Raw genomic sequence first — 14,218 nt, 5'->3', positions numbered from 1 at the left:
TCTCCTGCCCACATCCTGCTGCAGTCTTGCCACAGCATCTGTTCTTCCTATCAGTGGAGTCGTTCTAAGGTAACTTGCACCAAAGCCATCACAAACAGCACCTCTGTGTCCTCCTTCAGACATCCAGAGGGACCTGGGGAGGTGCCTGGAGCCAAGGAAGCAGCTGGAATGAAATCTTGTATTGAAGTATGGAACAGGACCATGGGTTTGGTTGGAAAAGACCTTTAAGGTCATGGAGTCCAACCCTTACCCCAACACTACCAGGTCACTGCTAAACCACGTCCTGAAACACCTCCAGGGATGTGGACTTCAACACTGCCCTGGGCAGCCTGGGCCAGGCCCTGACAACCCTCAAGCGGAAGAAATTGTTCCTCATGTCCAACCTAAACCTCCCCTGGGGCAACCTGAGGCTGTTTCCTCTTGTACCTAATGCAGCAGGGCAGAGGTGCGAGGAGCTGGATGAGGAGTCTCCAGAGGTGATGTGAGAGCAACTGCCTCAGCAAATCCCCCTCTCTCTCCCCAGTTTGGTCTCCCCTGCCCTGGGTACAGGAAAACACCTCCAGGCAAGCCCCTGCAAGCGCTGTCCACCTGCAGTGAGGTTCCCAACCACTCTTGTCACCTTCCCAAAGCATGGAGCAGATCCTGCTTCACTTTAGGGTTCTTCATCTCCTACCACACTTCTAATGGACCCCAGCAGACCCTCGAGCTAGCCCAGCCAGCCCTGGGCTGGGAGGAGAGCACACATGCCATGACCACACAGACACCTCACACTGTACAGCTGGGACATCCCCAGGAGGAATAAGAAGGAAAAGAAGAAGGAGGAGAAGAAGAAGCAGCAACAGCAGCACTTCATACATCCTTTAAATAACTCTGACAATAGTGTTCTGTCTCCTATCTACAGACGCTTCAAACATGGTCCTGATGCTATGAAAATATAGCAAAGATACAAAAATATACACATTTGGACAAAAAAAACCACCCCAAAAACCCAACCCCATATAAATTACTGACATTAGACACAATGGGAAATGGGGGTGATGAAGCCCACACAGCCCAGGGGGTTTGGATGCCGCTCAGCACCTCCCAACCCAGCTGTAGCTCAGCACACAGCGGGTTCTAGGGGGGCTTTGGGGTGATAGGGGTGGGGTAGAAGGGGATGGGAACCTCAATAAATAGAGAATTGTTTGGTTTGGTTAGAGACCTCCAAGATCATCGAGTCCCATCTTCAAGCTGAGACTACCCTGGCCATGAAATTAATCATTTGGGTTGGAAAAAAACCCCACTATGATCATCCAGTCCAACCATCAATCCACCACCACCATGGCCACTAAACCATAGCCCTGTTTTGGTTGGAAGAAGAGCTCTGCCAAGACAAGAGGCATAAACTTCAACCCAAGAAGTTCCTTCTAACCATGAGGAGGAACTTCTTTACTTTTGAGGGTGGCAGCACTAGAGCAGGCTGCCCAGACAGGTGGTGGAGTTTCCATCTCTGGTGACATTCAAGGCCTACACCTGGCTTGTGTTCTTGTGTGACCTCTAGGTGAACCTGCCACGGCAGGCAGGTTGGAGTGGATGATCTCCAGAGGTCCACTCCATGATCATCAAGTCCAAGCACCAGCCCAGCACCACCACAGCCATTAAAACACCTTCCAAAGTGCCATGGCCACACCTTTCTTGAGCACCTCCAGGGATGGGAACTCCACCACCTCCCTGGGCAGCCTGTTCCAATGCTTGACCAAATCTCTGCTGGGGCTTCATCTGCCTTCCCCAAGGTCTTTGTGCTTCTGGCAGGGAAGGGGTTTCTGCTGGGGAGGGGGTGGGGCTGTGTTGGCTTCACCAGCAGGAGCTCATTTCAGTTGAGGATTTGGGCACACGAACAAACAAACACTACTGGGTTTGTGCTGTCTTCTCCTGGGTGGCAGCTCGCTTGTGTCATGGGTAGCTGAGGAAAGCCTTGTTTAAAGTGCTGGGCGGTACAAACCAACAAGTAAACCAAAAATCCAGAGATTTAGCTCAATACATTCTTTGGATTAGAGAAGCCAAGCAGGCAGCAGTGCCCCGTGGGCCACCATAGGCGGGCAGGGGGCCAGGGTGGGGACCGCAGTGAAGCCAGCACCTTGGTAACCCCACACCTGCTCCCAGCCAGCCCAAGGTGGGCACAGAGGACTCTGAGGCTGGGCTGAGCTGCTGCTCAGGGTCCTCCCCCTCTCTGAGCCTAGCCCTGAGGTGGGCACAGAGGACCCTCAGGGTCCCCTCTTGGGGTTTAAATATTGAGAGTTCTTTAAATACAGAGAACAGTCCCCATTTCTGGAGGGCAAAAGTAGCCAATACTGGAAGTGAGCTGAGCTGGCTGTAGAGAGCGCTTAGCTAGAGCTAGGGTTATATATCTACGCTTAAAAACCCCACCACGACTGGGCAAATACCATCCTGAAACCTGCAGCTTCTCCTCCACAGTGGGACTGGTCAACACCACGCCAAGGACTCAGTCCAACCCTTCCAAGACTTTGGGATTCTCCTCTGCCCATTCCCACCTGGCACAGCCAGCAGGGAAGGGAGGGGAGCTTCGTACCGGCCCCCCCGTGCCAGCAGCCCCCTGTAAAGTGTCCTTGCGATGCAAACGGGGCCAGCTGAAGAGAACCAAAAACAACACAACGTTTTAATACTGCCTTGACCCCCACCCGGGGGACGTTCTGCTGACCACACCTCGTGCAGCCTTCCCTGGGGAAAAGGCTCAGCCTTCTCCACCCAACCCCAGGTGCTGGGCAGCCCCAGCAGCGAGGTCAGCGCTGCTCTGTGGAGCACGGTGGAGCTGCGCCGGACTCAGTGCAGGCAGCGGCCCCGCACGCCCCGGCAGGTCCAGCCCCCACGGCAGGAGCCTGCCGAAGCAGCAGCTCCTGAGCTCCAGGTCTGGGCGGCAGTGGGCACAGCCCACCCTTTGCAGACCTCTCTCTGCCCTCTGCGGGCATTGCTCCCCCGCCACGTCCAGCCCCGGCCCCTTTACTTGCCCGCGGGGTGCACCCTGTTCTTGGCCCGCAGGGGGCGCTTCTTCCTCACCGCCGGAGCCGCAGCAGGGCAGCCTTTGTGCGGCGGCGGCGCCGAGGCTGCCACGCTGATGCCCCGGCGAGCTCGGAGCAGCCGGCTGGGCACGGAGCCCCGGCTGCCCGGGGTGTCCCGCGGCTCCGCGCCGGAGAAGGGCTCGGGCTCGGGTCCCTGCTCCAGCCCGTACCTGCCGGCCGCGGGCTCGGGCGGGCCGGGGGCGCGGCGGCGGCAGCGGCGGGAGCCCCGCAGCTGGCGCTCGATGCGGCAGACGTCCTCGGTCACCTGCGCGACCCGGTCGAACTGCGCCAGCAGCAGCTCGAAGAGCGACAGCAGCCGCTGGATCTCCGCGTCCACTTCCAGGCTGTCGCGGGCGCTCAGCAGCAGGCTGAGCCCGTCCAGCTGGCTGGAGGAGGTGGAGGCCCTGGAGCTGTCGGAGGCGGCGCTGGGAGTGGGGCCCCGGAAGGATTTGGAGTCGCTGGAGTCGCGGGAGGGCAGCGGCTCCATGCCCTCGAACCTCACTTTGTGCCGGAACTGGGGGAGCAGAGGGAACAGAGACACCTCAGAGTCACAGTCACAGGCTGCATCGGGTGGGAAGAGACCTTCAAACGGCATCTCCTCCAGCCTGCAGGCAGCAGGGACACCTCCAACTAGAGCTGGCTGCCCTGGGACACATCGAGCCTGACCTCGAATGTCTACAAGGGTGGGGCCTCGAACACATCCCTGTGCAGCCTGCTGCAGGGTCCCACCGCCCTCATTGTGCAGAGCTCCTTCCTGATGTCTAACCTAAATCTCCCGTGCTCCAGTTTCACACCACTGCCCCTCATCCTATCATAGACAGCCCCTCTGCAGTCTTGTCTAGCCCCCTTCAGGCTGCTCTGAGGTCCCTCCGGAGCCTTCTCCAGGCTGAACACTCCCAGCTCCCTCAGCCTGTCCCCATAGAAGAGGTGCTCCACCCCTTGATCATTTTTGTGGCCCTCCTCTGGACCTGCTCCATCAGGTCCATGTCCTTCCTGTGTGGAGGGCTCCAGAGCTGGACACAGCACTGCAGGTGAGGTCTCCCCAGAGCAGAGCCCAGGGGCAGACTCCCTGCTCTCCATCTGCTGGCCACACTGCACTGGATGCAGCCCAGACTGCCGCTAGAGCTGGGAACTGGGAACGATGCCCCTGACAGCTCCAGAGATGCTCTGAGCCACTCCTGGTTGAGTCAGGGACGGATCCCAGTTTAAAACACACAGAACTGTGGGACGGAACTGGCAGCAGATGCCCCTGCAGCATCTCATCACTAACCCGGCTCCTGGGCCTCCAGGAACAGTCACTGCTCCAGCCCTCACCTGCCAGGGGAACCTGACTGTGAAGAGCAGCAGGAAATAGCCAGAAACAAAGGAAGGGTTAAGGGTGGTGAAAGAAGGAGATGTGGACTAGACACAGGAGAAATGTTTGACACTGAAGGTGGTGAGACCCTGGCCCAGAGAGCCCACAGAGGTGGGAGCTGCCCCAGTCTCAAAACCACTGCAGGTCAGGCTGTCTGGGGCTCTGAACAACCTGCTGTAGTTGCAGATGTCCCTGCTGACTGCAGGGGGGTTGGACTAGATGGGCTTTAAAGGTCCCTTTCCCACCCAAAGCAGTCTGGCATTCTGTGACATTAGCACACAGAACTATGGAGCTGTTGAGGTTGGAAGAGGCCTTTGAGGTGACCAAACCCAGAGGCTTGCCTAGAGCTCACTGCCTCACCGCTACTGCTCAGCCGCCACCACTGAACCAAACCCCAGGCTGATTCTCTGCAAGCCTGCTGCAGGGCCTCTTCTGCATGGCCTCTGCCAGGCTTTGCTCACCTCCTTGGCTTTGCTGAAGCCCATCCACATCTTGAGCCTGCGCACGAAGAGCTCCACCATCTCGTAGTCCTGGGGCTCGAAGGCAGGGCGGTAGAGCTCGAAGTGCATCTCGCGGTAGCTGTAGATGAGCACCACGGTGAAGAGCCTCAGCACGACCCACACCTCCAGGACGATGTAGCTGGAGCAGAAGAGGCAGCAGAGGCCCGAGGAGTCGGGCAGGCAGGGCCGCAGGCTCGCGCTGCCCCGCAGCATGGCGAAGAGCAGCAGGAGGCTGCTGCCGACGCTGCGGAAGGACTCCGAGGAGGAGGAGAAGAGCTGCAGAGTGGACAGCAGAGATGGAATGGGAAGGGGTCAGTGGGAAAGTGTTCCAAGAATCACAGTTTGGGCTGGGTTGGAAGGGACCTTAAAGCTCATCCAGTTCCAACCCCTCTGGTGTGGGCAGGGACACCTCCCACTAGCCCAAGCTGCTCAAGGCCTCATCCACCCTGGCCTTGAACACCTCCAGGGAGGGAGCACCCACAGCCTCCCTGGGCAACCTGTGCCAGTGTCTCACCACCCTCCCTGTCAAGAATTTCTTCCTAATCTCCAGTCTAAATTTCCCCTCTTCCAGCTCAAAGCATTTGCCCTTCCTCCCATCACTACAAGCCCTGACCCCCAACACTTGCCATCCCAACTTGCAGAGCATGAGCCCTGAGGGGTGGCCATGAATCATCTGGGACAGGGACAGGCCTAAGACACAACCCCTGGCCAAAGGTACCTAGCTGGTGACAGACAAGAGCGTCCCTGAGGACCCACAGCTGTGGCGTGGTGAGGAGCAAGGCAGGACATGAGCCCGGACAGCCTTTGCTGCCAACAGCCACTCTCCAAGGTGATGTGGGGACAGGAGGTCCTTACCAGGAAGCCAAGCTGAGCATAGGCCAGGATGAGGAGGGTAAACACCAGCCCTGCAGCCAGCAGCTCCTTCATGGACTTCTGAAAGGTCTTCCCAAAGACAGACCACTGCCGGACGAAGCGCAGCTGCTGGGCAGCCTAGAGCAGGAGAGAGGAGGCCGTGAGGTGCCCTGAGGTCCTGCCAGCCCAGTGTGCTGTTGCAGAGCCTCTTCCACACCATCCCTGCCCTGGCATCGGGAATGGACCTTTTGGTGTGGTCTGCCCTGAGCCTGTAGGTGCAGGCCCTCGACAGCATGTGAGTCCTACAGACATACAACGGTTTGACTTGACAGTCTTGAAGGTCTCTCTCAAGCAGAATGATTCTGTGATTCCATGATTCACACTAAGCAGGAGGCCACAGGACCAGCACACAGGGGCTCTCCTTGGAGCTGCTTCACTGCTGCCTCAGTCTCCATGTGCGGAACCAGTTCTGCTCCCTCCCCAGCTCAGTGGACCTCCAAGGAGTACCAGGGTGAAGCAGAGCTCTGGCACTTGAAGCTCCATCATGTTACAAACCTCTGATCTCTGTTGAATGTGCTAAGCTTTCAGCCCCCCTGGATGCCTTTAAAACAGCTGTGGTCAACATCTGTACAGAACAAGGTTTCCTCCTGCTTTCAAAACCTGAGCTTCCATCTCTCCCCTCCTTTGATATGCTTCTTTTAATGGTCTTTCTACATGCCTGAGAAGTTCACACTCCAGCAGAGCAGAGGACACATCCTTGCAGACTACATTAGCCCATCAGCCTCATGAGGCTGAAGACCCTGAGGGAACTGAGGTCTGAGAGGCTTTAGAGACCTGAAGTGTCTCCAGCAGAAACGGGTGTGGTTCTGCCCTGCAGCAGCTCTCTTGTGTCTGATCGGTGCCTGGCACAGCAGGACCACAGTCCTGCCTCTTTACAGCAAGGTCCTTTGCTGCCCCTGCCATGGGGCTGTGCAAGGATGACAAACTGGCATAGGAGGACCACAGCAACATTTCTGTCTGCGTGCTGCTCCCACACAACCCTCTCCATACCTGCACAGTCAAGAGGAAGAGGAGGGAGGCAGCCAAGGTGCTGAAGATGCTGTTGAGAAAGGCCACCTGGTAGAAGTTGGTGAAACCTTTGCGGTTGTTGAGGTACTTGAGCCACTGCTGGTCAGCAAGGGTGGCTTGGCTGAGGTGCACCACCACTGTGCAAGTGGTGAGGAGGATGAAGACCCACTGGCCATAGTTGCCCCACAGAGTGAAGTAGGCTCTGCCTTCCTTCTTGATGGACAGTGACTCAGACACCACAAAATAGACCACAAACATCATGAGGAAGACCTGGGGGAGGAATGCAGAAGTTACCAGGGAAGGAGAAGGCACCACTTGGCTGCTGTGCTGCACTGGAGGACCCTGCACCACCCCAGGAACAGTAAAAGGCTCATGTCCCAGGCTGAGTTTTGGCAGCCTGCAGCTGGAGCATCCCTTGAGTCCTTCCACGTCTTCATGGCTCCCTCAAGAAGCTCCCCAGACCACGTCCAGTGCACTCCTGGCACAGTGGAAGCAGCCAGGGTCACAAGGCTCTGCTCACAGTGAACCCTAGCCCGGGCAGGCCTCTGGGGACAAGTGGCCTCAGAAAGAAGTCCACAGTGACCAACACTGCCCTTCTGGGAGCCCAGGGTCCTCTGTGCAGTGACCAAGAGGGAAGAGGAGCAGAGGAGAGGTAACAGACTGACCATCATGAGGAGCTGCAGGGTGACGCCTTCGCTGAGCCGCAGCAGCGGGAAGGGGCTGATGGTGACAGCAGCCATGGCCTGGCCAGCCCCCAGGAACTCCAGCTGGAGGGTGATGGCCACATGCAGGTCCACACTGGGGTTGTACTGCATCAGCTCCACAAAGACCACACGGCTCCTGGGGAGGGGAGAGCAGCTCAGGGCATTGGGACAACACCAAGAGCAGCCAGACTGGTGAAATTGAATTCAGGCCAGGTGAGGAGCAGCTGAAGCCCCTGGAGTTGTTTAGTCTGGAGAAGAGGAGGCTGAGGGGAGACCTTTTTGTTCTCTACAGCTCCCTGAAAGGAGGGTGGAGACAGGTGGAGGTTGGTCTCTCCTCAGGTGCAGTAAGTGACAACAGGAAATGGCCTCTGGCTGTGCCAGGGGAGGTTTAGGTTGGAGGTGAGGAACAGTTTCTTCCCAGAGGGGGCTCTCAGGCACTAGAACAGGCTGCCTGAGGCGGTGGTGGAGTCAGCATCCCTGGAGGTGTTTAAAGGCTGCACGGGTGTGGTGCTGAGGGATTAGCCACGGGTTAGTGGCAGTGGTAGGATTGTGAGCTGTGGGCAAGTGGTTGTACTTGGTAAGCTCAAAGGTCTCTTTCACCCTCAGTAGCTCTATGGTTTTAACACCACCTCTGCTGTCACTGGTAGGATCACAGATCCTTCTCCCCCAGGGACACCCCAGCAGCATCCCTTGAAAACTTAAGTGACATCAGAACGTTTCCTCCCCCCCTGCCACACTCACATGTTGTCAATCCAGGCGTGCTGCTGCAGGAAGTCCAGCTGAGCCCTGCCCTCCTCCAGGGAAGGGCCCAGCTCCTGCACGTAACCACTGCTGTCGTAGAAGGAGATGGAACCCCAGTACCAGACCCTGCAGAGGAAGGGGAGCCAGGGCTGAGAGCTGAAGGACATTGGCCTGCCCTCCTCCTGTGTGACAGAAACAAGTGTGCAGAGGAGACCCTGGCCGCAGTGCTGCACATCCAGGGGTGACAGCCGTCTCGCTATTCATCTCACAAGACATGCTGCATCCACCTCAATGCACTGAGCCACCTCAGTGTTCCCAGCAACCCCGAGCCCCTCTGGTCCCTACTTCCATGAAGATGCTTCCAGGAAGAAACCAGAGCGGAACTCAGCACTGATTTAAGGTCCAGCATGTTGGTCGAAGCCAATCTCCACAACCTGCTTCTTTACCAGAAAGCCAGGGCTGCTCTGTGGTCCCCATGGGTGGCTGGGTGACCCTGTCCTGCAGCCTGGCTCTGCCCCCAGGCCCAAGGACAGCAAGATGCTGCCCTTCAGGCAGCCCAAGGTGGCATGTCCATCTCCAGGCAATCTGGATGAGCAGCAGCAATGTGCCTCCCACCACTCATATCACCACAGTGGACAAGTCCAGGGAAGGCCTTGGGCACTTCTGTGCTTATTTGCACCTTGCCAGGCTCCAGGGGCTGCAGCTGGCCTCACTGGGACCAGGCTGGGAAGCACCCCCTGGGCACCAGATCAACTGGAAAGATGCCACACCTCTGGTGAACAGAGCAGGAGGTGTAGGTGCAGGCTGGGCAGCTCCTTACCCTGTCAGGTCAGGCGGTGAGTAGGACCATGCAGCAGTCACGTTCACAGCTGCCCTCTCCCAGCCAGCTCCATAGTCAGCAGTGGAGAAGCTGTGAGGGTCGGTGCAGCTCCTGCCAGCCCTGCCCATGCTGTGCAGGATGTCCTGGACACTGTGCTGGCACTCAGCTGGAATGAAACCAACACTGTCACCCCATGGGGACCCCAATGCAGCCCAGCAGTGCTGAGCTGTCACACCTGGTGTTTCCCTTCTGCACAAGCCCCCTGCACCTCCACATCCTCACTGACAACTCCACAAATCAAGTCAATCTCTCTTCAAATCCCTGCGAGCCCTAGAAAGGCAACCAAGCTGGTGAAGGGTCTGGAGAATGGCTCTGGGGAGAAGCAGCTGAAGGAGCTGGGGTTGTTCAGCCTGGAGGAAAGGAGCCTAAGAGGAGACCTCACTGCTCTCTACAACTCATGCAGAGGAGGTTGCAGTGAGGTGGAGATAGGTAACAGGACAAAGTGGAAATGACCTCAAGTTGTGCCAGGGGAGGCCTAGGTTGGATGTGAGGAACAATTTCTTCCCCAAAAGGGTTGTCAAGGCCTGGTCCAGGCTGCCAGGGGCAGTAGTGGAGTTCCCATCCCTGGAGGGGTTTCAAAGCTGTGTAGATGTGATGCTGAATGGTGACCTGGCAGTGCTGGGGTAAGGGTTGGACTCCATGACCCTCAAGATCCCTTCCAACCAAATCCATTCTGTGATCCTCTGATCAGCTCCACGGGAGCAGAACCAATACATATCCGAATGGAAAACCTGCCTCTGTCAGCCCTGCCTTGCTTCCCTTAGCCCCAGCTGCACCCAGCCTTGGCCATTTCATCCTCCCAGGAACGTCACCACCCAGCCTGTGCCCAGGGTCCTTCCCCAGGTACCTTCCTGCAGGCGGAGCTGGCGCAGCCGCGCAGTGCCCAGCGTGGTGCTGGAGCTCTCCTGAGCCGAGCGGTTGTTGTAGAGGTACGGGAGGAACACCTGGGACATCCAGAGCCAGAACTGATCCGACCTGCAGCAGGGCAGAAGGTGTGAGAGGGGCAGCTCTGGAGGTCTCACTCATCACCATCTGGGCTTCCCCTGGAGCAGAGGGCTCGGGTTTGGAGAGCTAACCAAAGCTGCCCTCCCTCCAGCTGCCAGAAGCAGCATTGCCAGCTGGGCTGGGGTCAGGAAAACGTTTACCTAATGTCCTAAGCCTAAAGGAGATTCACCTGGCACCTGGAAGAGGGCCAGACCAGTGGGGCTGTGGCAGTGCAGTGGAAAAGAGACAATATTTAGGACCTGATTTTGCTCTGCTCCTTCCCTTCACACCACCTTTGCCCCAGAAACTCCAAGTTCACTGGAACCATTCCAGATGCAAACTGTGGTGACCCAAAGCTTCTGTGGCTCTGGGAGGCTGGGACAAGCCAGGTCTGTTTGTAGAGAAGAATAGAGGGGTCTGTAGTGATATAGGTCTAGGCACCATCAGTCCCTGGCCCAGCAGACTCAGTGCCAGTCCAGGCTGCTGGAGTTCACAGGGGTGTGGAGAGCCAGATGGGAAAGCTTCATCTACCTAAAGCAGCTCTGCAGAGCAGGGACAGGACTCTGTGTTGGTACCTGAGGTGTGGGTTTGTTTCTCCTGACCCTGTTTATTCCTAGGCCAGTTGTAAGCTCTGGAAGCAGAACAAACTTGGTCCCTTTAGAGCAGGTGACACAGAGAGACAAAAGTACTGGGGAGATCATTACAACTCCTTAATTAAAGCTCTCAACCCCCTCAGGTCTCTCTGCTCTTCAGGGGAGCAAAAGGAACCTGCTCACTGCCATGCCATGTGTGGGTGCCTGGCTCCAGGAGCACTGGTGCTCACCACAGAGCCAAGAGCCTCTTATGGAGGACATGGAACTGTTGGAGAGAGGCCAGAGGAGGCCGTGAAGATGATCAGAGGACTGGAGAACATCCCCTGTGGCAATAGGCTGGGAGAGATGGAGCTGTTCAGCCTGGAGAAGCCTTTGGGGAGACCTCAGAGCGGCCTTGCAGTACTCGAAGGGGGCTACAGGAGAGATGGGGAGAGACTTTTGACAAGGGCTGGGAGTGATAGGACAAGGGACCATGGCTTTGAGCTGGAAGAGGGGAGATTGAGCCTGCAGAATAGGAAGACATTCTTGAGAGGGAGGGTGGTGAGACATGGAACAGGTTGCCCAGGAAGCCTATGGATGCCCCCTCCCTGGAGGTGTTCAAGGCCAGGGTGGATGAGGCCTTGAGCAGCCTGGGCTGGTGGGAGGTGTCCCTGCCCCTGGCAAGGGGTTGGAACTGGATGAGCTTTAAGGTTTCTTCCAACCCAAACCATTGCTCTATAGGAGCAACTGTGGAGCATAAGCTGCTCCCCAACTCCTCACTTCAGCCCTGCATAGCTTCACTGGTATAAAGCAACAGCTCTTCCTCCTCCTCCTGCTCAGCCCCATTTACCTCTTGATGCAGAGGAACTCTTTGCTGCCCAGCTGCTGCTTGATGGAGCTCTGCAGAAGAAAGGCCCTGCTGTGGCGGGAGGCATCTCCGTAATTAGTGAGCAGGATCACCAGCAGGAACATCATGTAGATGAGGAAATTCTGGCAAGCAGAGAGCAGAGAAGGATTGCACCCAAGCAAGTGGAGCTTGGTCCTCATTTCTATCCTCAGCTCCCAGCAGAGCCACGTGGGCTTCCAGCCTTTAGCAGCTGCTTCCTTTAGCTTGAGCTTGGAGGATGAGCTACAAAGACACTGAAACTTCTCCTCCTGAATAGGAAGCTTCCAAACCTCAGCTAATGACTCATGCAGGCTGGTGCCTGCTCCACGCTGCAAACCTCACCCTACCCCCAAATGCTCCAGCTGCAGAGTCAAATGTGCTGGCCACCCAAAATCAGCCCCTCTCTGCTTCTGCTTTCCAGCCACCTCACATCTCCACAGACAAGAGGGATATCACCAGCAGTCTTTTACAGATGGGGAAACTGAGGCAGAGACTGGAGATATGCAGGTGATCAAAGGTGGACTGGGAGGATGCACACAAAGACTAATCTTAGCTCCTGCAGCCAGCACTCTGCCCTAGGCACCACAGGCGTAAGGAAGTGGCTCACCTTCAGCATTCTGTGCAGCAGTTTGACCTTCCTGGCCTCCTCCTTAGCCTGGAAAAGGGCAAAGCCCTGTGGGGGTCGGACTTTGCTGATCTTCTCAGACACATGCTCCACAAAGGGGTGCTCCACCAGAGTGTCATCCTCCTCGGGGTGCAGGCGCTTGGCAACCAGCGAGAAGTAGAGGGCTTCCAGCAGGACCTGGGCAGACAAGCAGAGTGCTGAGGCTGCAGAGCAGCTCCTGTGGGCCTTCCAGCACCACAGCCACCAGGGCACAGCCCCAGAGCACTCCTGAAGCAGCCAGATGTCCTCTAAAGCAAACTGCCACCAGCCCTGCCTCTCCTGCTGCTGCTGGTGTGCAGCATCCCGCAGGGACACGGAGATGAGGCAGTGTTCAGTTCCTGCAGTGTCTCTGACAGGCAGGTTAATATCTGCATGGGAGGTTAATTACAGCTAATCCCAGATGAGTAGGGATTGGAAGGGACCTCTGAAGATCAGCCAGTCCAATCCCTCTGCTAAAGCAGGGCACCCACAGCAGCTTGCCCAGGATCACAATGTTTGGAAGCTCTCCAGACAAGGAGACTCCACAACCTCTCTGGGCAGCCTGCTCCAGGGCTCCAGCACCCTCACACCAAACAATTTTCTCCTCTTGTTCAGATGGAACCTCCTGAGTTCCAGTTTGTGCCCACTGCCTCTTGCCCTGTTGCTGGCCCCATCAACTTGTCCCACACTCTTACTGAGCATTGATCAGATCTCCTCTGGGGCTGCTCAACAGCCCCAGGGCTCTCAGCCTTTGCTCCTCACAGAGCTGCTCCAGGCCCCTCAGCATCTTTGGAGCCTCCACTGGACTCTCTCCACCAGTTTCCTGTCTCTCTTGAACCAGGGAGCTCAGAACTGGACCTGGCACTCCAGCTGTGGCCTCCTGTGAAGACACATGTTTGTGTCCTCTTCTTTCCCTTACCTTCAGAGGCTCCCAGACCAAGAAGGATGCCAGAAAGCTGAATATCCCTGAGATGAGCCACATGAGGGCAACGCTGGAGGAAAAGCCGACCCCGATCCACACGGAGACCCCCGTGGAGGTGGCAAAGAGGAGGAGACTGATCCCATGAGCCAGGTGGGAGCACCAGGGTGGCAGCAAGCGCTTCCTGAATGTTTGGTCTGCAACTGTTAGGAGGAAGGAAAACAAGTGGAAATGTTACTGCAGAAAGCTCCCAATGGCAGAGGACGGGCTGGGCACACCAGTCACCCCAGCAGAGAGCTCTCCACCAGTCCTGGCTGAATTTGGAGAGCCTATCCCAAACATCTACACCAGGTGGGCCAGAGAGGTGGGACATATCTCATTCATGGACCCATTGCAGGTCAGGTTGTTTGGGGCTCTGAGCAACCTGCTCTAGTTGCAGATGTCCCTGCTGGCTGCAGGGAAGTTGGCCTGGATGAGCAAACTGCAGCCCTCATACCTGTCCATGTTGATTTGGCTGATCTGCTCACTTCCCTGGGAGGAGCTGCCATGCTCTGGCCTTTGTCGTTCAACCTCTGCATCATGACAGTCTCCACCTTCTCCCCGAACACGCTGGAGCTGCCAAGGCAAAGCAGGGACAGAACTGTAGGATGGTTTGGATTGGAAGAGACCTTCTAGATCACAGAGTCCACACACTACTCCAGCACTGCAGATCACCACTAAACCACGGCCCTCAGCAACACATCTCAACAGCTCTGAAATCCCCCCAGGGATGGGGACTCCTGGGCAGCCTGGACCAGGCCTTGACAACCCTCAAGGGGAAGAAATTTGTCCTCATGTCCAACCTAAACCTCTCCTGGTGCCACTTGAGGTAATTTCCACTTGTCCTGTCACTTGTTCCTTGGGAGAAGAGACTGATGCCCACCTGGCCCCAACCTCCTTTTAGGGAGTTGTAGAGACCCAGAAGGTCTTCCCCCAGGCTCATCTTCTCCAGGCTGAATAACCCTAGTTTCTTCAAGCTGCTCCTCACCAGACCTGTACTCTGATTCTGGCTTTGGAGCT

The 14,218-nt window shown here is 56.9% G+C and overlaps 1 protein-coding gene across 1 annotated transcript in view; it reads right to left on the bottom strand.

The window, feature by feature from the left end:
* Positions 1-2,791: 2,791 nt before the first annotated feature.
* Positions 2,792-14,218, bottom strand: part of PKD1 (polycystin 1, transient receptor potential channel interacting) — a 102,611-nt gene continuing 91,184 nt past the window's right edge. Inside the window, exons 35-46 of the mRNA XM_064153480.1 lie at positions 13,656-13,774; positions 13,160-13,362; positions 12,205-12,399; positions 11,562-11,701; positions 10,003-10,130; positions 9,096-9,261; positions 8,276-8,401; positions 7,496-7,670; positions 6,813-7,100; positions 5,766-5,900; positions 4,872-5,186; positions 2,792-3,570 (exon numbers count right to left, since the gene is read on the bottom strand). Of these exons, the coding sequence (XP_064009550.1) occupies positions 2,998-3,570; positions 4,872-5,186; positions 5,766-5,900; positions 6,813-7,100; positions 7,496-7,670; positions 8,276-8,401; positions 9,096-9,261; positions 10,003-10,130; positions 11,562-11,701; positions 12,205-12,399; positions 13,160-13,362; positions 13,656-13,774 (2,563 nt within the window). The 3' untranslated portion in view covers positions 2,792-2,997. The remainder of the gene's footprint in view (positions 3,571-4,871; positions 5,187-5,765; positions 5,901-6,812; positions 7,101-7,495; positions 7,671-8,275; positions 8,402-9,095; positions 9,262-10,002; positions 10,131-11,561; positions 11,702-12,204; positions 12,400-13,159; positions 13,363-13,655; positions 13,775-14,218) is intronic.

This window comes from Pogoniulus pusillus, chromosome 13 (assembly GCF_015220805.1).
Source record: "Pogoniulus pusillus isolate bPogPus1 chromosome 13, bPogPus1.pri, whole genome shotgun sequence".
NCBI classification, from domain to species: Eukaryota; Metazoa; Chordata; class Aves; order Piciformes; family Lybiidae; genus Pogoniulus; species Pogoniulus pusillus.
Note: the sequence above shows the minus strand (reverse complement) of the source record. Positions and strands in the feature narration are given on the sequence as shown.